General features: G+C 62.6%; 1 protein-coding gene across 2 annotated transcripts; it reads right to left on the reverse strand.

Moving 5' to 3' along the window:
• Nucleotides 1–234: 234 nt before the first annotated feature.
• Nucleotides 235–19,382, reverse strand: GRK2 (G protein-coupled receptor kinase 2). Of its 2 annotated transcripts, none has more exons than XM_046017077.1 (21): nt 19,027–19,382; nt 9,080–9,156; nt 7,261–7,334; nt 7,055–7,156; nt 6,859–6,933; nt 6,672–6,733; nt 5,872–5,923; nt 5,488–5,579; nt 5,008–5,107; nt 4,838–4,916; nt 4,599–4,729; nt 4,235–4,329; nt 4,053–4,160; nt 3,799–3,865; nt 3,433–3,533; nt 2,704–2,770; nt 2,529–2,624; nt 2,154–2,316; nt 1,880–1,945; nt 1,666–1,779; nt 235–1,555 (listed from the first exon to the last, which is right to left on the reverse strand). In XM_046017077.1, the coding sequence occupies exons 1-21, from the start codon at nt 19,137–19,139 to the stop codon at nt 846–848; spliced, it is 2,544 nt and encodes an 847-aa protein (XP_045873033.1). In that variant the 5' UTR covers nt 19,140–19,382; the 3' UTR covers nt 235–845. The 2 variants fall into 2 exon arrangements, with proteins under 2 accessions (XP_045873033.1, XP_045873034.1); XM_046017078.1 differs by having other exon boundaries at nt 1,251–1,555; nt 1,880–2,016; nt 19,027–19,380.
• Between the last annotated feature and the right edge of the window lie 8,453 nt (nt 19,383–27,835).

Genomic DNA, 27,835 nt, shown 5'->3' on the forward strand with positions numbered 1-27,835 from the left:
ACAGCCTCCTGCTTCCCTGGACAGCCAGCACAAGAACCCCTAGGGTGGGAGGATGAGCTGGGAGCGGGAGGGGGAGAGCAGCGGAGCAAAGGCCTGGGCCCGGGTGGGCTGGCCCCGGATGCCTGCCGCCGCCGTGGAGGGGACCCGGTGCCACCAACCCCCTCTCCCCTCAGACCCCGGCCCAGTGGTAGCTGGCAACGGTCATCAGGCACAAAAGAATCGGACGCAGCCAAGTCAGGCACCATTTTTTATAAAAACGCATAGTCTCATTTTTCACTCTTTAAAATCACATTCAAAAATCGGCAAAGGAACGCCCTGGGGAGTGAGTAGATGGGAGGGGAGGGCGCGCCAACCCAGCCCCAGGGGGAGAGGGCGCGACACCACACACGGCAGCGCGACTGGCACAAGGGGGCATGCGGCGGGCGGGGTGGCGCCCCGTGGGCAGTGGCACTGACGGGACATGGGGCTACGGGGCTAGACAGCCCGGGGGGAGCACACTGACCGGCCAGGGGTGGCGAGGGCTGGCCCCACCCGGCCCCTCTCGCTGTGCTGCCCGGCCCGTCCATGCTGCTCCCCTCTGATCCTGGGCAGACGAGGCCTGGCCCGACCCAGGACGGAGCGGCCAGGGGACCTCGGGGCCAAGCGAGGCCAGTGTACCACAGCCCACAGCTGCCTTTCTGTGGTCCCTGAGCCCGGGCGCTTGGGGTGGGAGGAAGGGGGAACCGCAGGGAGGGCAGCGGAACCTGCTGCCAATGCCCGCCCTCCCGACCGAGCCCCTCGGCGTCCGCGGACGGTGGGGACGGAGGCAGCCAGTGACACCGGGGTTCTATCCCGAGCACACGAGCTCAAGTCGCTGTGGTGAGGCCCTGGGTCAGGGAGATCACGGCCCCTCCTCCACCAACCGGCCGGAGGACAGGACAGTGCGGGACTGTGCCCCTGGCGCAGGAGGGGCTGCGGTGGGAAAATTCAAGTAGTAACCCTGGGCTGCGGCCTCCCCCGGGGCGGGGGGACGCGGGGCCCCCTCGGAGCACAGCCCAGAGCCTGAGGGGGCCCAACCTGGCATGGCGTCGTCCCCGGGGGAAAGGCTGGGAGGGCCGCCAGGGCTGCCGTTCTCCCCCCCCCCAACCCCGCCCCCGGCCCCCGCAGGAAGATACCGGGAGGGGAGGCCCCCCCCGGAGGGTCAGGGCTGAGGGCGGCCGGACAGTGGCTGGGTTGGTGGCAGCAGGAGCCGAGGCAAGCGGGGAGGGGGTCCCCCCCACCCCCGGGGGCTGGGCCAGGCTGGGGCCACAGGAAATCACAATAATTACAAAATAAAACCTTTTCCGCTTGGCGGGAAAACAAATAATAAAAATCCGACAAAATAAATTAGAGGTTCGTGAAAGGCGGCGGGTCAGAGGCCGTTGGCGCTGCCGCGCTGGACCAGCGGCACCTTGCTCAGCTCCACGCCCGGCGAGCGCGGCTTGTTCTTCATCTTGGGCACGCGCTGCACCAGCTGCTGCGCCTCGCGGTACGCGTCGCGCAGCTCCTTCTTCCACTGCACCAGCTCGGGGTCGCTCTGCGGGCGCCCCACGGGGTGTCAGGCGGGGGGAGGGGTGCAGGTCACCCCCCATCCCGCTGGTTTAGCCCCACCCCAACCCCCCCCCCCCCCGCCCCCGCCGCACTCACGTCGCACTGCAGCACGAACTGTTTGCCGCCGCGGATCTTGAGAAGGAGGCACTTCCGCTCCTTGATCTGCGTCTCCTCCACCGACTGGATCTCCTCCATGGTCAGCAGGCTCTGCTGCAGGCCGGGCGGGGCGGGCGGGGCGGTGAGGGCGGCGGCCGGCCGGCGGGGGCCAGCCGCCCGCGCTCTCGGGGGAGCCCCCCAGCCCGCCGCTTACCGGGGCCTCGCCCTCGCCCCGCCACTCCAGCCGGTTGGGGAACAGGTAGAAGTACCGCCGCTGCCACTGCGTCAGGAAGGGGTTGCCCATCTTGGACATGTAGCCGTGCATGATGCAGTCCTTGCCCAGCGCGTAGTCTGATGCGGCCCAGCGAGAGGCAGACTCAGCCCGACCGGCCGCCGGCGGCTTCCCACAACCGCCACCTGGGCCCCCGCCTGGCCTCTACCATGAGCAGGGGGTGCCCACCGCACGCCCCGCGGCCCCGAACCCTCACCTTCCTCATGGCCCAACTGCTTGTTTTTGGTTTTCTTGCGGGCCTCCATCCGGTCCGTCTCGGCGTTGATGGTGTCGAAGACCGTCTCCGCCACCTCCTGCTGCCACCGCTCCGAGATGGTGAGGGGAAAGTTGCGGTAGAGCTCCTGGTCGCTGTCCAGCAACTTCAGTGAGCAGACAGGGCAGGGACAGCCGTCAGCCACGGGCCTGGCCAGTCCCAGGGCTCCCAGGTCGGGGCGGGGCGGGGGGGGGGGGGGGGGGGGTGGAGGGGGGCGGGGAGGGGCCGGTCTGGTCTGACAGCACCCCCCATGCCCATGCCAGGCATGTCTGGGGAGGAGGAGCCTGAGGCCGGGCGAGGCAGGGGCGAGCCAGGTACCTTGATTCCTTTTGTGTCCTCCTCGTCAAAGGAGCCAATGTCAAAGGCGTCAGCAGCATTCACCTCCCCTCGAGGAGGGATCAGCGGGGGAGGGTACTGCAGCAGAACACGGACTGGGCGTCAGCAGGGGGCAGGGGTTCCCAGAGGCCCGCCCAGCCCCAACCCAGGCTGGTACCTTCTGCAAGAAGACCATCTGCCAGTCCAGGGAGCGGAAGAAGGGGCTCTCCTTCACCTCCTGGGCCCTGCAGAGAGATGCGGGGCATCAGGCCAGGGCTCGCATCTGGGAACTGGAGCAGGTAACCCCGGCGAACTCCCAGGTCAGCTGTTCTTTGGCTCCGTCCCCTTGGGGAAGTTCCTTAAACTCTAGCCTGTTCCCTCAACTCTAAAACGGGGAGAGCAACAGTTCCCACACCACAGGGCTGCTGGGAGTTTTCACGTTTGTAAACCGTGAAACATCACACCTAGCAATTAGTAAATGGTTTTGTTTTTTTTTTAAGATTTTATTTATTTGTCAGGGAGAGCGAGCGAGCACACACAAGCAGGCAGAGCGACAGGCAGACACAGAGAGAGAAGCCCGCTGCCCCGCTGAGCAGAGAGCCTGATGTGGGACCCAATCCCAGGACCCTGGGATCATGACCCAAGCCAAAGGCAACGGCTTAACCAACTGAGCCCCCCAGGCGCCCCGAGAATGTCTACTAAACACCAGAAGCTCTGGTCATCGTCATTACCGTCACCGCCTTTGTTCCAGGGGCCCCTTCTGGAAGCCGGCCCCAGCCAGCTCCAGCAGCGGAGCCTCAGACAGCCCCGCCCCCGAGAACACAGGACGGGGCCGGTCACACCCCCACCCCATGAGCAACTCAGAGGATGCTGGCCCCAGGAGGGGGCCCCAGCCCCAGACACGCACCCTCGGCCAAGGCAGCCCAGTCTCCGGTTGACATCCCTCTGCAGCAGCCCCTCCAGCAGGGAACGGAGCTCAGGGGAGAAGGAGTCGGGCAGCTCCACGGCCTGCAGGGAGGAGCGGGCGTTGGCAGGGGCCGAAGAAGAGTCCTGGCCCCCGGCACAGAGAGACAGCGCCCAGCTTCCTCACTCACCCCAGAAGGCGTGTCTGTTCTGACAACACAGGGGTGGGGAGCCTCTGGGGCAGGAGGCCAGAGGAAGGATGAGTGGCCCGAGTTCGGTGGGAACCGAGGGTCCACGGCCCAGACACGCACGGGAGAGCCCAGCCCCACCATGGCCCCCCGCGGACTCCACCCGGCCTCACCGGACTCACCATTGTCAATGTCATGCGGTCAATCTCATGCTTATCTTTGGTCTTGTGCTGCCGGAAGGGGCTGTGCCTGGACAAGAGACACAAGGTCAGAGGCCAGGAAGGGGGAAACTGAGGCAGGCAGCAGGAATGATTCTCATCTAACGTCAGGGATGGTGCCACCCTAACCCCCAAGCAGTGGAGGTCCCTCCCCTAGGCCGCCCGCTGGACTGGGGAAGAGGTCATCTCCTGCCGCCCGCCGGGGAGAGTCCACTCACCCCCGCAGCAACTTGAAAAGCATGCAGCCCAGGGAGAACCAGTCAGCACTGCTATCGTAGGCCACGCCCTTCTGCAGGACCTCGGGGGCCATGTACCCGTGGGTGCCCCTGTGGAAGCAAGGGAACCGAAAGTGGGTCGGGCCGAGGGCGCAGGAAGGGAGAGTGGGGGGCCGGGCACTCACACGCTGGCGTGGGGCTTCTTCTTGGAGAAGTCGCAGGCCAGGCCCAGGTCTGAGATGCGCACGTGGCCGTGCTCGTCCAGAAGGATGTTGGCTGGCTGTGGAGGAAGCCTAGTGAGCAGCCTCCGGGGCGGCCCGGGACCCAGTGTGGCCAGGCAAGATGCCCGCGAGGGTCAGGTCACTCTAGAGGGATCCGGGTGTCCAGGGATGAGGCCCTGGGTGAGGACTTCTCCTTCCCTGCCCCGTGACCACCTGAATCTGGAAAATGGCTCGGCAGCGGGGATGGGAAGGGAGTGGCCGGCTGGTCTGTCCCCGCGGGCCCTGTGCCATTCACGCTGCGGGGCCGGGGTGGGGGCCGAAGCCTCACCTTCAGGTCACGGTAGACGACGAAGCGGTTGTGCATGTGCTCCAGGCCCAGGATGATCTCGGCTGCGTAGAAGCGCATGTCGGCCTCGGAGAAGACGCCGTGCTGGGACAGGTGGTAGTGCAGGTCTCCGCCTGAGGGAGGAGGCCCCGTGGGGTGCAGGGGTGGCGCTCAGCTCCCTGGCTGGCCCCTGGCCCCGGGTGGGAGCGGGGGGCGAACCTGGGCCCAGGCCATGCACTCACCGTTCATGAGATCAAGGATGAAGCTGAGCTTGTCCGGCGTGTGGAAGGCGTACGACATGCAGACGATGAACGGGCAGTCCTAGGAGGGCACGGGAGGGGAGTGAGCGCGGCCGCGCCTGGCTCGGAACCGAAGGCTGCAGCGGTGACAGGCCAGGGCCCTCCCGGCTCACCCCAGTGCTGACAAGGGACAGCATGATGCGCTCGTTCAGGGCCAGGGTCTCTCCCTGCTTCATCTTGATACGCTTCTTATCCAGACACTTCATGGCGTACCTGGTGGGGGAGGAGGGGGACGGGAGGAGGGGTGGGGGGGGGGCGCCGGTCAGTCAGTCAGTCAGTCCACATGCTCCTTCGCTCCTTCGGTGCAGAGCCCAGGGCTGCCTCTGGGAGTCAGCAGGGGCAGGGGGCAGTCCTCGGGGCTCTCGCAGTGAAAACTAGACACTGCGACAAGCCTAAGACCCATCGGAGTCAAGACAAAGCGATGGCAGGAGAAAGTGCCGGAGACTCGGGGCTCCGGGGGCCTGTGCAGCGAGGAGCAGCACGCCCGGGATGGAGAGGGACAGGAGCCTCCGCAGAGAGCCCCGCGGACATCCCCAGGGGCCCTCCCTTCCCGCGGGCGTCCCACTCGACCCTGGCTCCGAGCCGGTGCTCACATCTTGCCCGTGTCGGCCTTCCGGCACCCGTACACCTCGCCGAAGCCGCCCCGCCCGATGATGCGGTGCACACTGAAGTCGTTCATGGTCAGCTGTGGGGGTGGTGACAGCAGGGGTCACTGCGGGCTGCCCGGGCCCCGCCTTGGGGCGAAGACACCCGGGTGGCAAGGGGCCAGTCCCATGCTGGGGGCGGGGCATATGCAGGGTCCCCCTGTTCACCATGCACTGACGTACCCCGAGCCGCCCCGACTGGGACCCCGGCATGGACCCCCCCCCAGTCACCACCCTGCGGGCTGAGGGACAGACTCCCCTGCACCCCGCAGGCCTGGGGAGGACAGCGGGGAGGGAGGGAGCACAGTCCTCCATGGCCACCACCCCACTCACATGGATATTGAGCTCCACGTTCTTCCACTGACAAAACCGTGTGAATTTATCACTGTAAGAAAAGACCCAGGGCTCCGATGAGATTCAGAAAGTGGGCAAAATGGTGCCAGGTGCAAGCCTGCCCCACGTCATGGCCACAGCCCGCAGTCCCGAGCCTCAGTGTCCCCTCCCGGACTGCCTAGGCATAGCGCTGGCCCAGGTGGGGCCTGGCCACCTGCCGTCGGGTTTCAGGTAAGCCTGGAGAAGAGGTCCTCCGGTCTGATCCAGATCTCCTGCTACCTTAGCTCTGACAGTGCTCAGCTCGTCCCAGCTTGCACGCCTCCGGCGATGCAGCACTCACTCCCCCCGAGGCTCCCACAGCTGGGCAGCTGGGACCTCAGAAAACTGAGGTTCTTTCCATCAGGCTGAAGTCGGCTTGCAGCTCCCACCCCCCAGGCCGGCTCCGGCCATGAGGGTCACCGTGGAGGACACTGTATCCTTTTGTGCCCACCCCTATGGTCACCCTGGTACTTCTCAGCCTAGATGGGCCCAGCAAGGTGCTAAACAGTCCTTGAGAGGGAAAGACACTTAGGTGGTCCCTCGCTCCCTGGGGAGTCGCCCGGGACAGGCTCGGAGATACCCGTTGCCAAGAATGCCAGGGCGGGAGCGTGCAGGGCGTGACGGCTAGGAGCCTGCTGACCCCTGAGGGTGTCTGCCCAGGGCCCCGAGACCGAAGCCGGCTGCCTGCTCTCCCGCACACCATCCACACCTTCTCAGAACAGCCTCTTCCTCCCCTTCCCCTCCTGCACGTGCCGTCTCACCTCTCGATGAATTTCTGGAACACGTCCCCTCGGAGGTTCTGACAGATCTCTTCGATGTACGGCTAAGGGAGGAAGCTGGAGTTGGTGACGGAGCCAGACCAGGAGCTGATCAGGCTCCGTGACCTCGGCTGCCCAAGGGCGACCCTGGCTGGGCCGGTAGGCCGCGGGGCAGAGGCCCAGTACGCACCTGGAAGAGATCCGGAGGCACCTGTTTCTTCACCAGGTGGCCCTGGACGTGCTCAGTGGCACTTTTCGAGAAGGGCTGGGGAAGACAGAGGCGGCCATGAATTCTCCGCAGGGTCCTTTCATCCCATCCCAACGCCCAGGCCGCTGCGGGCCGGCACGTGGGTCTGGCCTGAGGACCAGCGGGCCGGGGCACTCACATGCGAGCAGGCCAGCAGCTCCCTCATGATGTAGGTGTCGAAGACCTCCCGGCTGCGGGCCAGGCGCTCTTCCTCTGTCTCCAGCTTCTCGTATTTCTTGATCTGGACGACAAGACCCACACAGGTGACGCGGAGGCGCCAGCGCCAGGCATCTTGCGGATTCAGACAAAAGCAGCCCAACCCCCTCCCCTCTCCCCAGGCCGCACCTCCTCATAGAACTCCACCAAGGGCTTGGCCTCCTCTAGGTGTTTCAGGCAGAAGTCCCGGAAGAGCAGGTACCCTGAAAGCAAGGGAGTCGGGTCACGCGGAACCATGCCCCTCGGAGGCCTTCCCATCACGGTGGGCGGCAAGGGCAGAACCGAGCAAGGGTGATGGCCCTAGGCAGGGAATGGGCAAGATTCTCAGTTCCAGGGTGAGGGGTGCTTGCGTCTCAACCCCCCACCCCCAGAATCTGCTTCCTCGGGGGGTGGCTAGAAAATGATGCGCCCTCTGGAGAGGCAGAGGCTCGGGGCTGGCTCTGGCCGCCCACCCTCTGGCTGCAGCCCTGGCCTGCAGCGCTGCTCGAGGGCAACACTCCCACTGGGCAGACCACACGGGTGCTGATCCACCTGGGACGGGCCAGCCGCAGCAGGGGGGAGGCAGTCTCCCAGGGGGGGCCTCTCCCTGGACACCCTCCCCCGGCCCCCGCCCCCGGTGTCTGGCTGACTTTCATCGTAGTCCTGACAGTTACAGAAACAGATTTCCGGGAGGCCTGTCAGGTGGGCATGAGTAGACCCTGGGCTCTTCTACCCACTGGGAGGGCCTGGGAAAGACAGGCTGGGAGAGAGTGGGAAGGTTAAGAGGTGGGGCAAGCTACGAGAAGGGCTCAGGAGGCCTCCCCCTTCCCTGGGCAGGTTAGGCCTCACCCCTCCCAGGGAACGGGGGGCCTGAGGCCTGGCCCCAGAGCAGCCCTAAAGGTTCACAGCAGAAGTAAGGGCAGTACCCACTCCCTCCAGGCTGACCTGGGGGACCAGGCTGCACTGGTGGCTTCCAGGGACACTGCCTGGGGACGTCTACCAGGGCACACAGCCATCACCTCCAGTAAGGGTGGCCTGGCCTTCGGGTAACTTATGACGTGGGTTTCCCAGTGGGCGAGGGGCTTTCACGGAGACCACCTCATCCGGCCCTCCACCAGTCCCCGGTAGCAGGGCTTCTGAGTCCTAATTGCCAGGTGAGGACACCAACAGGCTCGGAGATGTGAAGCGACGAGCCCGAGGTCACACAGCACAGGCCGGGGACCCAAACTGTGCTTCCTGATAGACTGACTCCCCAAGACTAACCTCCATTGCCTGATCTGGCCCCGTCAGGCCAGGCCACTCCCATATCAGAGCTGAGATCCTGCCCTCTGCCAGGCCACATCAGGGCCGAGCTTCCCTGAGACCCACCCCACCCCACTCCTGCCCCGTGGGCCAGGTCTGCGGGCCCGTTCACCAGCCCCCTGGAGGGGGAGGAGGAGGATCTCAGGGGCCAGCCAGAGCAGGTTGCTCACAAAGAGGGCCCATGGGGGCGGGGGCGGCGACCACAGCTCGCCAGGCGCCACAGGAAGGGCCCCGCCCCTTCCTGTCAGTTCTACCAACGGGCCCAGCAGCTGTGCCTGCGCCAAGGGGAAGCTGCAATTCTCAAAAACAAAAACCCCAAGGAGGAACTTCCCCGGCAGCCTGGAAGGTCACTGGGCCCCCACCCCCTTCACGGGGCTCCCGGGGCCGACAGCCAGGGGCCAGGAGGCACGATGGCTCCCGGGCCCCGAGCAGCCCTGCTGCCAGCCTGGGTGCCGGGGTGCTCGCAGCTGCCCTGCCCCATCGGAGAGGAGGCCAACCCTGGCCGGCCCCTGAGAACAGAGGCTTGCTGACGGGGGTGGGGCGGGGGGTTGTGGGGGGGGGCAGGAAAGCAGCCTCAGGGGGTCCTCCTGCCCCCACTCCCCAGGCCGGGGCAGCCGGACAGTGGTGGGGAAGTCCTCGGGGCCACCAGAGCTCCTCATGTACTCACCCAGCTTCTGGGAGAAGATCTTCTCGAAGGTCACCTCGCCCCGGTCCTCAAGGTACTTCTGCATGACACTGCGGATACTGAGAAACGGGGGGCCTCCGTGAGCCAGAGCCCCCGGGGCTCCTGCCAGGCCCACCAGGCCCACTGGCCTGGAAGCCTGCAGCTTCCTCCCCCGCAATGCATACACTGTCACCGCTGCCTCCAGGAAGGCAAGCACCGGGTCTGGTCACCACACTCTGTCCCTCAAAGCCAGGCTGGCCAGCGTAGCTGCTCAGAAGTCGGGTCCCGGCATTGCCTCGTGCTGGCTTCGGGGACCCGGCCAAGCTCCAGAGCCCGGCCTCGCCCTCAGCAGGTGATGGATACCCCAGACGGGACCTGACCTGACCGTCCCGTCCTGCGTGGCCGTCAAGTGGGCCGAAGCGCCGAGACACAGAAACGCGGCAGCACAGACGAAGCTCGGAGAGCTACGGGCAAAGGGAGTCACCAAAGTCCCCAGGTCCTAGGGTTCCACTATCTCGTGTGTCCAGCACAGGCAAGTCTACGGAGACTAGTGGGTGCCCAGGGCCTGGGGGAGAGGAGAGGAGTGACTGCTAACAGGCATGGGGTTTCTTTCCGGGGTGACGGAAATGCTCCGGAATGAGGTAGGGCAAGGGTTGCACGATGCCAGGATGGACTAAAACCCACTGGATCCTGCACTTTAAAATGACGGATTTTATGTTGTGTGAATCTTATCTCAAAGTTTTTGCACAGCAAAAAAGCAACAAAAGCCAAGCCTCCGTTCCTGGGTCCCGAACATCTGAATTAAACCTGCGCCCTTCCCCCTGGGCTGCCTGGGAAGGCCGCAGGGGAGAAACTGGCCGTTGTGACCACGAGACCCCCAACCCAGCACTCCCCACCCGAGCTCACCCTCAACACAGAGGACCATCTGAGCAGGCGACCTGGGGCTACGCCTCGTCTCGGTGTACTCTGCTGTCCCCTCCCGTCCCCATCCTCGCCTGCTGTCCCCTCCCCCACTCTCCCCGGCCACCTACAGTCCAGCTTGGTCAGCTTGCCCGTCATGCTGGTCAGCTGTAACCACTCTGGGCTTCCCGAGGCCGGGCTCCTGAGGAACACCCCAGTCCTGTACCAGGGACCAAGCTGGTCTGGCACACCAGAGGCCACGCCATGCTCACAGCCCTGAGGCCATGTGGGGCCACCCGCAGGCCACTGATAAAAGACACAGCAGGGGACGCCTGGGTGGCTCAGTTGGTTAAAGCCGCTGCCTTCTGCTCAGGTCATAATCCTGGGGTCCTGGGATGAGTCCCACATTGGGCTCCTTGCTCGGCAGGGAGCCTGCTTCCTTCTCTCTCTGCCTGCCTCTCTACCTGCCTGTGTGTACTCTCTCTGACAAATAAATAAAATCTTAAAAAAAAAAAAAAAAAAAAGACACAGCAGCCGGTGAGGACCAGGATGAGAGTCCGGGCTCTGCACCCCAGCCTCACCGCATCCCTCCTGGAACCCGGCGCAGGTCACCAGGGCCTGCCGCGCATCCTCTACTAGAAGGTTCCGTGCACCCCTGCGGTCCAGGCAGGCCCTCCCAAGGAGCAAGTTCTGCTTCTGTGGCTCTGAGACATTGGACGGCGCACAACAAAGCCTGATGGGAGCCACGCGGGCAAGGAAGAGTGTTCTGGGCCGTCGGGAGAGGCTGCGCGGAGGAGGAACCGCACCGGGTTCCTCCGAGCAAACAGGATGTGAACAGGTGGCAAAGCCCGGGACAGATTGGGGGACGTGAGGACAAGCAGGGGAAGACCTAGCCAAGGGTGAGCCGAGAGGCTATGAGGCAGGGGGCGGGGCTCGGTCCAGGGCAGACGGAGTTCACTGGAGGCGCCCAGAGGAGGAAGTCCAGGTGCGGAAGACGAGACAGGGACGACCCGCAGGGAGGGGAAGGAATAGCGCCGGGCAGGAGCAGGCTCCGCCAGCGGGCGGGCAAGAGAATGGACCGGGCCAGCAGGACAGCAGGCCTCCTGCCAGGGTTCCCCCCACGAAGGTGTCTGAGGCAAGAGCGCCCTGGGCAGGGCAGGTGTGGCCCAGGGACACTGCCCAGCCTCTGGGCCGGGGCTCGAAGGCAGGGGGACCCCTGCCCTTCTCCCCTCAACACTCTCCATCTCCTTCCTCCTCCCAGCCGGGGCCAGTGGCTGGGTAGCCCCATGCTGCCTGAGCTGGTTCCCTGGGGAAAGCAAGGATGGCCTCTGCCACGTGCAGGGGCTCAGAGGCCGGGAGGTGGCCCTCACCCAAGCCAGCACACCCTCCCCTCCGGAATGCCACACACCAGCCCACACCCACCAGCCACCGACCAGAACACATCTCTTTGGCCCCGCGGGACTCACAGGGACGCACAGACATTCAGGAGGCCCACTCTGTGCTTGAAAACCCTGCCCCGGGGCCTGCAGATCAGAGACCGGAGCTCTACGGGTGCTTGCCCCGTGAGGGAGCATACAGGACCTCCTTTTGGGAGGACACGGGGTGGGGGGGGCCTGGCCTCGGGGGTGGGGAGTGCAGCAGCGCAGCAGGGGCCCGGAGCAAGGCGGAGAAGGCCCAGCCAGGTCTAGAGACCAGGCAGCCCAGAGTCGGAGTCTAAGCTCGGAGCCCTGGAACCCCACAAGGGCCCAGGGCCTGTGTGCCTGAATTCCACCTGTGAAGTGGACCAGGAAGGCAGGGTCCTCCCTGGCCCTTGGCTCAGCTCTTGGTACTCAACATCTGCACCCAATTCTGGGTTTGGGGACATTCTGGCCTACGGGGGGGGATGGACAAAGTCATAAAGAGGGACCAAAATATCACAAAATCATCAGATGGTGGTCAGGTGCGGTGGGGGGGGCGCCCAGACATAGGGGTACACACGACAGGCCAAGTGACTCCAGCCCCTGCAGGGTGACCCTGCCAGCCCGCTGGGCTCAGCCCCTGCGGGGAGCACTGGGAAGCCCGCCTGAGCCCCGCACTGGCTTCCCGGGAGCCAGCGAGACTGGCACCCACTCAGCGAAGACAACAGCGCAGGAATGCCCCCCACTGCCCCCCACAGGACCCGGCGGCCCCAAGAAGAACCAGGGACTGGACTCGCCAGGGAAATGCACTCTACAAGGGCCTGCAGATGAAGCTGCTGGGACAGTCGCCTCTCAGGGAGCCGGCCTCTGGCACAGCCTTCCCAGTGACTCTGCTGGGGGCTCAGGCCAGGGAAGAGCAGAAAGTGGGGCCCGGGGCGGTGGGAGTGGGGGGGCAGACCCCGCCTCCCCTCCGAAGCCACACGGGACGGCCACGGCTCTTTCCCCAGCCCACAGCACTTCACTTTCTTCCTTAAAAAGAAAAAACTGTTTTCTAAATAAAATAAACAACCCCCCCTCTCCCCGCCACCCAAACACAAGATCAGTCCGAGCAGAGCCCTCGCGTGGCAGGCCCCCAGAGCGACGACGTCAGGGCTTCCTGTCCGCTCTCCTGGGGCTGGCAGCCGAGGGAGCCGGCGCGTCAGGACGTGTTACGGGACACACTCGTGCCAGGGTGGCAAGCACAGGCTGGCACGGGAGGTGGGGGCGGCCTCCCGGGCTGGGTCACCTCCGTCTCCGACACCCGCCCCGATACCGGGGGAGTCTAGAGCAGGAGCATTGCTGCCCCGGTCCAGGCCGGCGACTCTGACAGCCAGGAGCACGTGGCCGCCGGGTCAGCTCTGGGGGGTCAGGAGAGCCCCAGTGCCCGCCTCCTCCCCGCCAGAAGGACTCTGAGGCTCCCAGGCTCTCTGGGGGAAAGGCCCGAGGCCTGAGCTCCCTCCGGATGGCTCTCCCCAGCCTCCTGCCCCGGGGCGGGGCGGGGGGGGGGGGGGTACAGCCAGGCCTAGTCACAGGCTTTAAACGCGCAGTTTCCCCATTTGTGAAATGAGGATGTCAACAAGAGGCTGAACTTGCTCCCACCACGCTGGCCGCTTCCAGAGCCTGCGAGGACAACGGCCGCGGGACTGTCTCAGGATGCCGCAGCCTTGCTGTGAGAGCCGTCAGCTCACGACCCCTCCTGGAGGCGGCCCTCCTCCTGGGAGCCCACGGCCCGCGCCGCTTCTAGAACATGATCCTGAGCGACTTGGTCTTTCCCGTCCGGGTCTCTGCTCCACAGCTCCACGAGCTATGGCCGGGCGCCTCCCGAGTGCTCTGACGCCTTCTAACCAGGGCTGGGCCGGGAGCTCTCCCCGGGGCGGGTGCACGGTGCAGGCCCCTCTGCGCACAGGCCGGCCTCACACACCATGCTGATCTGCCTCACGGGCTCGGGACGGGGTGCGGGGGGCGCAGAGCCCGGTATGTGCCCCAACAAAGCAGCAAGGGCCCCTCAGCAGGAGGGCCCGTCCTGCCACGACAGGGAGCTGCCAGACCCCGCTGCCTCCAGCCAGGGCCGCTCGCTCCGGCCCCAGCTGCTCTGAGGAGCAGGTCAAGCCTGACGCTGGCTGAGGGAGAAAGCATGTCGTCCTCCCTCCCGGCCCCGAGTGCGGGCAGGGGTGACAGGATTAGCAGGCAGGAAGGTGGTGAGGGCTGTGGGGGAGAACTTCCGGTAGCTTCTGGAACCACGTGGTTCAGAAGCAAAGCAAGGCCCCTTGCTCTGTGGCACACGGGCCTGGCGAGCTGATCCGGGCCCTCACAGGTGACGCCCGCCCGGGGTCACAGACGGTAGCTTGAGTGTGGACTGGGCGGGACAGCAGGGGTCAGACGCAAACACACTCGTCTTGCTGGGGAAGCCGAGCGGCCTGCCCCCGCATCCCGCACCGAGCGAGCGGCCAGAAAACAAGAGCGCGTCCAGCTCTCCCTGAGAAAAGGCGTCCCACCGGGCAGGGGCCTCCCGTCGGCCTCTGCAGGAGGGCTGGGGGCAGGGTCCCCGAGGACCCCCGATTCATGCCCAGCTTTGGTCAGCACCTGGCAGGCCGGGGCCATGGTGGCCATATGCTCCTGTGTGACAGGGACGCCAGGGTCGTGAAAGCCCAGGACGGCACAGGCTGGCGGGTGGGCTCCAGGCCTGGCGGGTCCGGAGCGGCCACCCTCTGGGACAGGCTGGTGAATGAGCCCGCCGAGCGGAGAGCGTGGTGCGGCTCCCCTGTGGCATTTCCAGGAAACCTGGCACGGAGGTGGCAGCAGTAGGAGGAAGGCCCCTGGGGCTTCTTATTAATATTTCTCAATGGCTCTCCCTGGGGCTCGCACAGTGTCCTCGGAGCTCAGAGCTGAGAACAGGACCACGTACCAAACGGGAAAGACCAAGCCCCGGGCCCAGACAGAGACCACGACGGCCCCGGCGGCGCCCACACAGGCCCCCTGCAGATGCCCGAGGGAACATTCCAGGCTCCCACCGGTGCCAGGGCCCCCGAGCGGCTCCTGGCGGGATGTGCGGCAGGGGACACGTGTGCTGGCAGCCTGGTCACACGTCGCGGCTTCTGTGCTAACGGGCTGTGAGCGCCACACCCCGCGATTTGCTGCGATTATGTGAAAACTCACCCGGAGCAAAGTGCCAGGCCTCCTCGGCCCGGGGTTCCCAGGAAGAGGCTGTCCCCGACCCCGACCCCAACCCGGGGGGCCTCCGGGGTCCGAGAACGGCCCCCTCAGACATGGCGCTGCTGACGCTTGAACACCAGAAGGCTCGATGCGACACCCTGCCCTCTGCCCACACAAAGGCTACCCGCCGGCGCAGCACGATGCCGAGAAGGCAGGTTACTGCCGTGGGAAAGGCTGCAGCCACACAGGTCATTTTTAGGGTCTCTTGCTGGAAATAGATCAGCGGTAACTCGAATACAAGTCTGTCTTATGGGACTAGCAGAGAGGACAGGGGCCCCTGGGGGTCACGGGAAGGAGGGGGCAGGTGTGATGGAGGCTGTGCCCTCCCCAGAGCCTCTCAGGAGCTCCTGGCTTCTGCTGTTTGCTCCGAGGCAGGAGCAGAATATCCTGGAAGCACCAGGCGCGCGCGCGCAGCCCCTGGGTGCCCGGGGCGGGGAGGAACCGCCGGCTGCAGAGTGCCTACACCTGACGTCACCGGGAATTTACTACTAGGAATTGATCGTGCATTAATAGGACACGTTATTCCTGGTTTGACGGAGCCCAGATTCCCCTGCACAGATTCCAACCTGCGATGCTCACGCTCCCTTCAAATCCGCTTCCTGAGGGAAGGGCGGGCGGGCGGGCAACCGAATGGCAGAACTGCGAAGCCCTCGGCTCTGGAGAGAACGGATGGGAACAGACGTCCCAGGGACCCGTTCCGGAGGAAGGCAGGGGCTTCGAAGGCCCAGAGGGAACGACAGCCAAAAAGATCACCTGGTTCTGGGCATGGGGAGTTGAGGCGGAGAGCTACTACCGGGGTGGAAAGTTCTGGGCGACGGACGAGGCTGGAAAGGACAGGGTTCTGCTGGCGGTGGAGAAGTGGAGGACGAAGGGAGGAAACCTTCCCCTGCACCCCTTCTCCTCCCGCGCCCCCTCCGCCCACAAATCAGGGCCAGAAGGTGCTGGAGGCAAAGAGTTCACAGGAACGAAGAAGCAGCAGAGGAAGGTGGCCCGATCTAGGAGACAGGCAAGCCAGAAGGGGCAGGAAGGAGGAAATCCATGGTGGGGGAGGAGGGACCAGGAAAGAGCCAAGAAAATGGGAGGCTGCAAGAGGCCCCCGGGCTCCGACAAGCCGCTGCTGGGGCTGCCGCTGTCACCAGGGAGAGCAGAGGCATCTCCTGGGACGGCCCTAGCTAGGCTCCTCAGCCAGGAGCCCAGAGATTAATTACACACGGCCTCCGTGGTCATATTAAGCAAATGACAGTAATTACAGGGCCGCTGCTGGTGGAGGGAGACAGCAGCTCCTTCGGGGAGAAGCCCAGACCACAGGCCTGCGAGCGGAGGGAGCACGGACAGGGCGTCGGGGCAGGGCCGGCGCCCGGCTTTCCCGAGCTGCGGACGGAGGCAGGCGCGCGCAGGAAAAGGGACAGGCTGTACCGCGGTGGGCTCAGAAGCCGGGTCTCCTGTCTCCCAGCGACACAGCACCGCCTCCTCCCGTGAGAAGGCCGAGCGATGGGTCCGTTTCCTCGGATCCTCTAGGGTGACAGAAGGGATGGACCCGGTGCCAGCTCAAAGTGGCACCATGCCTGCCCAGCTCGGAGCTCCTGCTCCGAGCCCTGGGAAGTCAGAGCTGATGCCAGCCCCAGCTCGGGGCCAAGCCACAACCTGGGCACCAGCGGCAGGGAGGCTGCCAAGATGGACCACCCCAAGGTGGGACCGGCTCCAAATGGCACCTTGTCACTGACAAACCACGGCCTTTCTCCCTGACCCTGACCTTGTGGGTGAGGGGAAGCCGGGCCTCCTCTCCGCTCTAGCTTTGCCAGAGCTGCTCTATTCTGCCCCAGAGGACGGGGTGGGGGCTGAGCTCTGTGAACCAGGGCAGCTGACGGCCCAGGGGGCTGAGATCACGGAGCCCAGATCATGGCCTCCCTGGGCAAGGGGTGCCAGAGGAGAGATCAGACGTGTGCCGGGGTGTGTGGAGGAAATGAAGCATCACAAGGGGACCAGAGACCTGAGTTCAAATTCCAGCTCACCTCCGGGCCTAAGTCTCCTCCCCTCCCCTAGCTTTGGTTGCTTCAAACGTTAAATGGGAGAACACCACCTCCCGGGCCTGCTTCCCCCCGTTGTGAGAAGAATAAAATGGAGCAGCAACAGCTTTGGCAACCGGGAAGTGCCGGGCAAACGTGAGACACAGTCATCGTGACCTCCCAGGGCAGGAGGCATTTGACCCACGGGGCGTGCAAAGCACAAAGGAAAAGGGCGCATGTCCGCAGCTGTAGGAGAGGCCTGGCCTTAGCTCACCGACAGGGACTGCCAAAGCCTCTTTCCATCTCGCAGACGTGGTAATCTGTCCCACGGTGCGCTGCTCGATGGTGACCCCACGTGAGAACCCACGGCACCTGGCTGTCGGTCTCCTGCTGTTCCCCGCAAACTCCCAGCCTGCTTCCAGCAGTCACCCAGTCCTGACCTTTCTTGGGCAACTACTGCACGCGAGGCATGGCCTTGCCAACTTCACAGGTTGGCTTTGGATCAACTGAGATGACAGATGTCAAAATAAATAATCAATTATTGTCATTTCCACCATCCTTCCTACCAGCACCATCACTACCACAGATGGCAAAGGGGACAGGAAAAGAGGAACAGCTCGTTTCTCAGGGTTCTAACACCTGCAGAGCCAACCCAAGGCGGGGCCCCATCAGGAGCAATGCATTCTGGGGAGAGATTACCCAAACACAGAGAGTTCCAGAAAAGGCTCTGCCTGACACTTTGCACAACTCCAAGGGTCTCAAGGCCACGGCCACCAAGAAGAGCGGCTGTGAGTCCCAGAAGTTGACTCCCTGCGCCCCCCCCCCCAGCTTCCTCCCCGGGGCTTTGTCACTTCTGAACACATTTTTGTTCTAACTGTCGCTGCTCCCTGGACAGCCCCCAGCTGACAGTCAGCCTGGTTCCTGTTTTGAGAAATCTGATTGCAAATGTCTTTAAAAAAAAGGGGGGGGGGCCCTAACGGCCTTTTCAAAATGCAGACCAATTTTCCTCTCCCAGGGCTGGTGTTCAGTCAATCCGAAACCTAGTGAACAGGGGGCAGAGAAGGACGCCAGAGAAGCAGGCATAGCCCTCCCCGCAGCCTTGGGCTCAGCTTCAAACACTCAGGGTGCCACAGGGTCCCAACCCCCCCCTTTCACCCTATCCACATTTCACAGATGAGAAAACTGAGGCCCAGAAACAGGAAGAGACTTGCCCAAAGTCCCATGATAAGGACTGCAACAGCCAGGACAGGCCCAGGCTCCAGCCAGGCTTCCACCATGCCAACTTCCAGGCATGAGCAATCGGGGGCGTGGGGGGGGGGGGGCCCACATAGCTCCCGCAGAGGCAGAATGACCAGGCCCCTGTGCAGGCCTGTGTGGAAGTAGAAGCCAGAAGCCCTCTGGTGACCAGGCGCCACCCCGGATCGCCTGTGACACCGGGACAGCCACGCACGTCTGGGGCTTCAGCTTCCCCACCTGTTCCATGGAGATAAAAGCACACCTGTCCTACCTGCTCCCGGCCTACCTCAAGGCTCAAACAACACGAAAATACGGGAGAAGCCATAAAATGCCGGCCAAGCCTCAGCCCCGGTCCGTATCCTGACCAGAACGTGTCCACATCCTGAACAGTCAAACTTTCATACCAGGTGTGGCGACATCGCCGTCTCACGGAGAGGGGGCGGCCCTGGTCCAGCTGCTGCAGAGGTGCGGGAGGTCCTCTGGCAAACAGCACCCACGGGGCACCAGAGGCGGCCCACCAGAGGAGGAATTGGAGGACAGAGGGGCAGTGGGGGGTCTGCCCCCCCACCAGGCTCGGGGACACACCACACCCTGCTCCCCACCACCACCCCCCCCCCCGCCCCCAAGGCACTCTCTAGCCGGACCCCAAGCCCGTGAGCCAGCAGAAGGCTGGGGAAGACCGGGAAGACTTGCCGTCTCCCCCAAACCGCGCACAAGTGCCGACCAAAGGGGGCCCCGCAGCGGGGGTAGTGGAACCCAAGGCGGGGAGCCGGGGGTCGGCCAAGCAAAGGGATGAGCGATGGAGTCAGGCCAGGCAGACGGTGGCAGGCAGAGGAGGCGACCGCGCGAGGACCGAGGGCTACCGAGAGGGGCAGGGAGGGCAGCATGGGGCCCCGCGGGAGAGAGCAGGGGCGCGGGGCTGGCGGACGCGAGGGCAGGCAGCGTGCAGAAGGGAAGGAGGAAGCGGGGACGGGGCACGGCGCGGCTCGGGGAGCCAGGGGGGCCGGGGCGCTCGGGGTTCAGGTGCGCTGGGCCCGGGGCCGCCGGGGTCCGGTCGGGGCGGCCGGGCCCCGAGCGGAGGCTGGGGCACGGGGTGGGGGGGGCGGTCGGGGGCCGCGGGCTCGGGGTTCGGGGAGCGGCCCGGCCGGCGGCGCCTCACCTGGGCTCGGGCAGCAGGATCTTCTTGCTGGCGCGCGCGGCCGGCGTGGCCTTGCTCTTCTCCATGGCCATCAGGTAGCTCACGTCGGCCAGCACCGCCTCCAGGTCCGCCATCTTGGCGGCGGCGGCGGCCTCTCCCGCCGCTCGGCTCCGCTCCGCTCCGCTCGGCGCGCTCGGCCCGGCCCGGCCGCTCCGTCGGCCTCGGGCGCCGCCGCCCGCCTGGCCCCGCTCGGCGCCCGCGGCTCCGCTCGCCGCGGCTCACAGGCGGCGCCGCCCCATGGCGCCGGCTCGGGCCCGGCCCCGGCTCGCTCCGCTCCCGCCGGGACTGCAGTCGGGCCGCCGCCGCCGCCGCCGCCGCCGCCGCCGCCGCCGCCGCCGCCGCCGCCGCCGCCCGCGCCCCGGAGCCGCCGCCGCCTCCGGCCCCGCCTGCCGCGCACAGCGCCAGCGAGCCCGCGAGGGGCCGGGCAGGCGGGCGGGCGGCGGCGCCCCCTGGAGGCCGCGCGGGCTGGCCCGAGCCTGACCCCCCGCGGCCGGAGCAGACCCTTTCTCAGACCTGACCCCGACCTGTGCCGTGACCCCGACTCCAGATCTGGAACTCCCCGGGGAACCCGGGACCGAAGAAGACCCTGGACCCAGACCCTGACCACAACTCGGATCCCAACTCGGATCTGAGACCCCGCAATGGACCCCCGGCCCTCACTCCAGACTTAACGCTTCAGAACACGATCTCCAGGACTTGGACCGCAGCCCTTGGACATAACCCTTGACTTCCCGACCTTGGTCGAAGTCCACGACCTGACATTAGACCTGGATAATATTCCTGACCCCAGCCCCCAGACAGGGCCCCAAGCCCAGACCTCAGACCACTATCTCTGACTCTGTGACCTGAGATCACAACCCTTTGTCCTGCCCTCGCTCCACACCCAGACCTTGACACTGACCTCAGACCCCCAATAGGACCCCAGATCTAGTTTTTGGACCATGACTTCAAACACTGATTCCATCCTGGTTACTAACTCCAACTTTGATTCGCACCCTGGACCCAGACCATGGTCATGACCCTAAACCCTGGACCTGGAGACAGGGACCAGACCTGAACTTGGACCATCCACCCCAGACAAGAGTTCCAGACCCAACATCAAGAACTCTCTCTGGGGCGCCTGGGTGGCTCAGTGGGTTAAGCCGCTGCCTTCGGCTCAGGTCATGATCTCGGGGTCCTGGGATCGAGTCCCGTATCGGGCTCTCGGCTCAGCAGGGAGCCGGCTTCCCTCTCTCTCTCTCTCTCTGCCTGCCTCTCTGTCTACTTGTGATCTCTCTCTCTGTCAAATAAATAAATAAATAAATAAATAAAAAAGAACTCTCTCTGTACACAGACCCAGGACCAGGATATCCCACCAGCGGCCCAGTCTGAACCTAGAACACTGAACAGGCCATCGTGAAGTTGGGACTTGACCACTGTGGTCACGTTCCAGGCCTACCCCAGCCCCAAACTCACTCCTTCTGCTTTAGACCCAGCTTTTGCCCCAGGGTTCCCACGCAGGACAAAAGACCCCTTGCCAACCCTCACCCTCCCTGGACCAGCTTGTGGACCCAGGTCCCTGGTCTGCAGCTCCAAGCACCCATGAAATCTTAATGGAATCATCATGATTCCACAACATGGAATCGAAACTCTCTCGGCCTGGGAGGACAAAGGAGTGCCGTCGCTGCCTGGTAAGGGAAACTCGCTGTACTGAAAGGACTCGAGGAAGGGGTGGGGGAGAATCCACGTGTCTCAAAGCAGCACCCCCATCTCATCTCAACATGCCCCTCGCTAGAGCCTTTCCTCCTCTGCTTTCCAGGATGACAAGATCCCTTCCCAGTCCTTGAGTTTGAGCTTGAGGCCCATGTCGGTTTGTGAGCCAGTAACCAGGACCCTTTTGCAAACAGAGCCCCCCCCACCCCCCCGCCGAGTGCATTTCTCAGGTAACCTTCTGAGATCAGCACCAGAGCACATCAGAAATAATCTGGTCCCTTCTCAGTGGGTAACACTACCATCCCCCCAGATACACAGGTCAGAACTCCAGGCATCATCCTTGACAACTGACAATGGCCTAGTCCCCTGGCCTCATCTCTCACCACACCCTCTTGTCTGCTCAGAGAATCTTCTTAAACATGTCCACTTCTCAGGATCCCTATAGCTGCTGCCCTGATGCAAGCCCGGGCCAGAGACACCTTTCCCAAATCTAGACCTGATGGAGTTACTAAGGACTTTGGGAGCTGCTGAGAGGGGGGAGGGGAGCGCGCAGGGGGGCTCTGGGTTCCCACGCCCTCTGCTCAAAGCAGAGTTCCTTAAGTCAAGTAACTGGGATGACTGGACCCTGCTCCCGTCTCCTGCTTGTGCTGCCACGATTCCCTGCACCTGGGGTCCCCCCACCAGCCCACGCATCTTTCTCACCTCTGCTCCTGTATTCTTTCCTCCCCGGACAAGCGCTCCAGTTCTGCACTTAGCCCCTGCTCCCTGGATTTGAAAACAGCATCAGTTACAAAATGTATCATTCCAAGTTTTTGACTGGGGTGGTGGGGACCCGGTGGTTGAAGTTTTGTTACATGTTTGTATCAACTGGAAAATGCATCCTGCTGTCGGGAATGCTGATTTAAAAAGAAAACAAAAAGGTACATACAATCTCCAACTGTAACTGATGTTCCCAGTTCTCCGCTTGCCCCAGTGCTCACCACAGCGCCCCACATAGAAAGGAATAGTCTGTGTTTGTTGAATGAATGAGTGACGGAGTGAACGAGTTCCTCAGCCCAAGCAGAGGGGCGGAACAGAGCCGGTGGCACCCAGGGATGCCACAGCAGGAGGTCTCTAACCTCCCCTCCTCCTGCCCCACCCCAACTCTCCAACTCTTAGGGACTGACTCCAGCCACACGCTGGCCCCCAGTTTTCTGGAGCAGCCCCTTATTTTTAAAATTCTTCCTGAGGGGGCCTGGCTGGCTCAGTTGGTAGAGCACGTGACCTTTGATCTCAGGGTTGTAAATTCAAGCCTCACACTGAGTGTAGAGATTCCTTAAAAAATAAAATAAAAAGGGGCGCCAGGGTGGCACAGTCAGTTAAGTGTCTGACTCTTGGTTTCAGCTCAGGCTGTGATCTGGGGGTAATGAGATTGAGCCCTGCAGCCCCCCAGGCTCCATGCTCAGCAGGGGGTCTGCTGAAGGCTACCTCTCCCTCGTCCTTTGCCCCTCCCCCCACCACCGTGAATTTGTGTGCACACATGCTCTCTTCCCCTCAAATAAATAAATAAACCTTTAAAAATATAAATAAAGGGGCGCCTGGGTGGCTCAGTGGATTAAAGCCTCTGCCTTCGGCTCGGGTCATGATCCCAGGGTCCTGGGATCGAGTCCCCCCGTTGGGCTCTCTGCTCAGTGGGGAGCCTGCTTCCTCCTCTCTCTGCCTGCCTCTCTGCCTACTTGTGATCTCTGTCAAATAAATAAAATCTTTAATATATATATATATATATATATATATATATATATATATATATATATACATACATAAATAAATATTTGAAAAAAATTAAATTCTTCATCAGCTTGTCCCTTTGGGTTCTGAAAGGCCAGCCATCCCGGCCCAGGAGGTCGTTCTTCCTTCCCCTCACCACCTGAAAACCCCATCCCAGCCCTGCCCAGGCCCCCGGCAGGCCTGAAGCTCTTAGACAGGGAGCCAGTCCTCCAGGGCAGCCCTGCGAGTCCGTTAACCCGGAAGCACGGCTGGGGGAGCCCTGGCTGGGAAGACGTTGAGGGGAGTCCCTGGCCTGGGGCAGGCCGTTTTGGGGGATGGTGCTGCCCCCTGGTGGTCGAGGAAAGGCGGATTGTAAACTGGTCTTTGCGAGCAGCTTCAGACATTCCTTCTCTTAACAAACCAGCTGGGATGCTGGGACGGAAGGAGTGGAACCCCATCTTTGCGCAGCTGGCAGGCCCGCAGACACACCACTACCTGGCATCTCTCTCTCAGATGACTGTAGGTGTTGCTGACCTCACGCGTCCCACGCACAGCTCTGGTTCCCACCACCGAGGCCGTCCAACCTACTGCTCTCTCCCACCTACCTATCCCAGTCGCGGTCCCTCCTTTTTTCTTCCAAAAACCTAGGAGTCACCCTTGAAGCCTCTCCTCCCTCACCTGCCACTGTCCCCACTCATACTCCTGCTGTCATCTGGTGTGTCTGCCTCCCAAGTATACCCTGCGTCCTTCCACTGTGTCCTGCTGAGCCCCATCCAAGTCCCACCACCTCCAGCCTGGGGCTGATACCTGCCCCAGCCTCCTCGCTGGGCTCCTGGCCTCTCCTCTAGCCGGTTTCTACAGGCCTAAAGCAACCCCCACCTCCAGTGACTGCCTCTGCACTAAGGAAAGATACCCCATGACCTATAAGCCCGGCAGGGTCTGGCCTCTGCCTGCCTCTCTAGCTCAACTCCATCTTCCCATCCCCCAGCCTCTTAGTCTCTGGTCATTCTGGTCTTCCCTCATTACAATAAGCCAAGTTCATTTCCACTTCTGGGGTTTTGACTTTATAATTCCCCTTGCCTGGAAAGTTGCTCCCCTCCTTGCTGTCCAGGAAGGCTCCTGTTCACTCTGTGTCTCTTTGGCTGAGAGGTTCCTGCTCAGGGGGCTCTCCCTTGGTGCCCCTGTTTGCTGTGGTCACTGCATCATTCCTCACAGCCAGCATGGTGCCTGGCACAAAGTTAAGAAACTGGATTTAGTGGTGGCCCAGTCCTGTAAGGAAGACCTCTCAAAGTACACCTCCGATTAAGCTGGCAAGAGCTATACTGTAAGGAGGTGGGTGGGCAGGGAGGGCAGGGGAGAGGCGGGGAAAGTCCTTCAAAGATTTTTATTTGTTTATTTATTTTATTTATTTGACAGAGATCGCAAGTAGGCAGAGAGGCAGGCAGAGAAAGAGGAAGGGAAGCAGGCTCCCTGCCGAGCAGAGAGTCCGATGTGGGGCTCGATCCCAGGACCCTGGAATCATGAACTGAGCTGAAGGCAGAGGCTTTAACCCACTGAGCCACCCAGGGACCCCAAGGTGGGGAAAGTCTTGAACTTGACATCGCGTGTGCATAATAAGCATGCCTCCGGTTGGGGTGAGGACTGACACGTGCCCAGACCCAGGAGTGCCAGTTGCCTCCTGCTGGGGCCTCCTAGGCTTTGAAGATCCAGGAGGATAAGCTCGGAGGCTTCCCTGACCTCACCAGGGTTGTCTGGATTGACAGGGAGAAACTCCTGTCTAACATGGACAGCTACCTCTCTGATGTCTAGGGCTTAGACCGGGGCCAGACTCTTCCTGGGATGGCCGAAGTTCACTCGCTCACTCATCCGAGAATATTTGTTGAGCTCCTACTACATGCTAAGCACTGGGGCTTGGCCTTGAGGATCCAACACAGGGAGAGACAAACAGTGAACTTACAGGTAAAATACACATAATAATAACCGCTGACATTTATCCTGCTCTCCGTCTCTGCGGAGCACTGTTGCTAGAGCCCGGAAGATCTCATTTAATGCTCAAAACATCCTTAAGAGGCAGGTGACAAGTTACTATAAGAGCCAGGAGGGGCGCCTGGGTGGCTCAGTCGGTGAAGCAGGGAGCGGGGTGGGGTGGAGGGGGCCCTTTTGGTTTCCGCTCGGGTGGTGGGATCCAGCCCCAGGATGGGCTCCGTGCTCCTCGCGATCTGCTCGTCCCTCTTCCTCGTCCTCTGCCCCTTCCGCTGCTTATGCACACACACTCTCTCTAAAATAAATAAATAAAATCTTGGAAAAAAGGAAAGAAAGAAAGAAAGCAAGCAAGCAAGCAAGCGAGCCAGGAGCCTTCTCCTGCAAATCAGGGACACCCCCAAGGAAGGGCGCTTTTGCCAGAGCCAGAAGGATGGGAGGAAACAGCTGTGTTTTAGGGCAGGGAAAAGAGTTTTTCGGGCACGTGGAGCAGGAAGTTAAGTGCGAAGGGCCTGAGGGAGGAAAGGGCTCTAGTATCCAGGAGGCTCGACTCTCCAGGACGCTGGTCCCATGCTCCCCCCATCCGCACAGTCCAAGGCCCTTCCTGGCCCCTGGGCTCCCAGACACCCGCCCACAATTCCGGGCCGGGCTTCCAGACAGCTTGCTCCGCCCGACCCGCTTTCCGGAGCAGCGCCTCTCCGTGGAACCCTCCGGAAGGTCACGAAGTCCCCGCACTGCCGCGGGGCCCCTTGTCTCCCTTTCCGCCTCAGAGAGAGCCTTAGCTCGGCTCGGGCCCCCGCCTGTGGCCCCACGCGACGAGCGCCCCGGCCCCGGCCCCGGCCCCGCCCCGCCCCCGCCCCGCCCCTGTCCCCGCCCCCGCCTCCGTGGCGGCCCGCACCCAGCCGTCTCTAGCGCGCGTGCGCCCCGGCGCCCCCGGCTCCGCCCTCCTCTGCAATCGTCCGTGGCTTCCCAGGGAGCGTTGGTTTCTTGGCGCCCCAGGCCCCCCGTGAGGGTCCGAAGCGTGGTCTCGTAGCCCCCACGGGCCTCATGCTGTGGCCTGTGGTACTTGCTGTGTCGCGGAGAGGGAGGACGTGTGCCGAGAAGACCTGGGGTCCGATGCGAGGGCCGCTCGCCACTGTCCGGGCGGGGTGCCCAGCCTAGTTACTTAACCCTTCAGAGACTTGCGTTTCTCTTCCTTGCCCTCCGGCCTGACCTCACCGGATCGCTCTGAGAATTAAGGGAGATGCTGTGTGTGCAGTGGTGGGCGGGGACCGTGGGCTTGCTCAGTGGCCACTGTCACACGTGGAGTCCGTGGGCCTCACTTGTATCTCCCTCTACGGGTCCTCTGTGGCCTCTTTTTTCCCCTCTCCCCTTCTCTCCCTTTCCTTTTCTGGATCTTTTGGGGTGTTTTCCTCTGTGTGTCTATGTCTCTTTCCCCTTCTGTCCTTCTGTCTTGCCATCCTAGCACTCTGATGACACCCCCTGGGGGAAGGGCAGCTGGACCATCCAGCCCCCTGGAACCCCCTGGAACGGGCAGGTGGCGGAGGCAGAAGCTGGTGAGAGCGCCAGGCTGAGAGCAAACCCAGGTGCTCCCGACTTCGGGTGCCTGCTGTCACTTTCCTGCCCACTTGGGTGTCAAGGCTGAGTTTCCTTCTGGGCTGGGGCACCTGGAAAGGCGGGGGTAGGATGGATCTCCCCAGCCAGGAAGTGCCAGGCCTGCTCTGCTGCTCGCCTCCCAAGTGGCACTTAGCACAGAGCTGGCCTGGGAGGGAGGGCGAGAGCTGCATGTACACAGACTGCAAATGAACTCATGGGCTCCTTGTTTAAAAAAAGAGAAGAGCATTTGAAGATGGCGATAGCAGAGCGTTAGGCTGAGCGTGGGATCCTTCTGCGTGTCGGGCCCTGTAAGGGCATGGGTCACTTTCCTGTGAGTTAGGTACAGCCTCCCCCTCCCATAACACCCACCTTTCGTTCTGCTCGGTAAATGTCCTTATCCCACCACTCCGGGAACCAATGGCGTGGGAGGTTGAGCTAGCTCAGGCGAGCCCCACCCTCAAGAAGGGCTTGGGAGAGCTGAGGTCAAGGCTGTAGGCCCTGACCTAGTGTTCGCATGCAGCCCAGCTCCGCCGCTGACTCTATAGAGCCTTGCTTCACCTCTCGGAACCTTGGTTTTGTCATCTCTAGAATGAAGGCACCTGCTCCCTGGGCTGGGGTGTGAATGAAATGTCATCACTCGAGAGCCCAGGGAGCCAGGTGGATAGGACTGACTCGGGGGCCAGCCTTAAGGTTGGTTTTATTATAGCCAGGACACTTCAGCTAGCTGCTCAGTATCCATAACTCAGTTCCTCACCTTTATTTTATTTTAAAGATTTTATTTATTTATTTGACAGAGAGATCACAAGTAGGCAGAGAGGCAGGCAGAGAGGGGGTGGGTAAGCAGGCTCCCTGCTGAGCAGAGAGCCCGATGCGGGGCTCGATCCCAGGACGCCGAGATCATGACCTGAGCCGAAGGCAGAGAGGCTTAACCCACTGAGCCACCCAGGTGCCCCTTATTTTTTTCTTTTAAGATTTTATTTGAGGGCGCCTGGGTGGCTCAGTGGGTTAAGCCACTGCCTTCGGCTCAGGTCATGATCCCAGAGTCCTGGGATCTAGTCCCCCACCAGGCTCCCTGCTCCAAGGGGAGTCTGCTGCCTCTGACCTTCTCCCTTCTCATGCTCTCTCTCACTCTCTCTCAAATAAATAAATAAAATATTTAAAAAAATTTTATTTGAGAGGGTGAGAGAGCATGAGTGGGGGGAGGGGCAGAGGGACAAGCAGACTCCCTGCCCACCCCAGCACCTCAGGTACCAGCTGTTTTTACTACATTGTTGATGGCAACAAAAGGCACAGAATGTCCAAATTCATCCAGAAATTGGCGGAGGGGAAATGGAGGAAGAGGTTTGAAGGAAAATGTTCATAGTTTTAGTGAGGGTAGCATATCCCAACCCAAGCAAGCCTGGGGCATGCGGGTGGCTCAGTTGGTTGAGCATCTGCCTTCAGCTCAGGTCATGATCCCAGGGCCCTGGGATTGAGTCCCACATCCGGCTCCCTTCTCAGCAGAGAGTCTGCTTCCTCCTCTGCCCCTTACCCCACTCGCGCGCTCTCTCTCTCTCTCAAGTACTTAAAAACAAACCCAAACCACAGCAAGCCTGGGGACCACAAATGTGTCACTCAAGCGCTCATAGAAGCACCTGCCTTGTGCCATTTTACAGGAGGAGTTTGTTGAGTTTAGATATGACCCTGGAGGATTACCTAAGATTTTTTTAAAAGATTTTGTTTGTCAGACAGAGATCACAAGTAGGCAGAGAGGCAG

The sequence above is a fragment of the Meles meles genome, chromosome 8 (assembly GCF_922984935.1).
Source record: "Meles meles chromosome 8, mMelMel3.1 paternal haplotype, whole genome shotgun sequence".
NCBI classification, from domain to species: domain Eukaryota; kingdom Metazoa; phylum Chordata; class Mammalia; order Carnivora; family Mustelidae; genus Meles; species Meles meles.

Bases quoted from the DNA above. Each gene is read 5' to 3' on its own strand.
- GRK2 (XM_046017077.1), bottom strand. From the start codon at position 19,139: ATGGCGGACCTGGAGGCGGTGCTGGCCGACGTGAGCTACCTGATGGCC. The intron at 3,866-4,052 runs GTGAGTGGACTC...TCTCTTGTCCAG, and splicing joins CTTTTCAAGTTGCTGCGGGG to GCACAGCCCCTTCCGGCAGC. The intron at 2,625-2,703 runs GTACCAGCCTGG...GTTCTGCTGCAG, and splicing joins AGATGGTCTTCTTGCAGAAG to TACCCTCCCCCGCTGATCCC.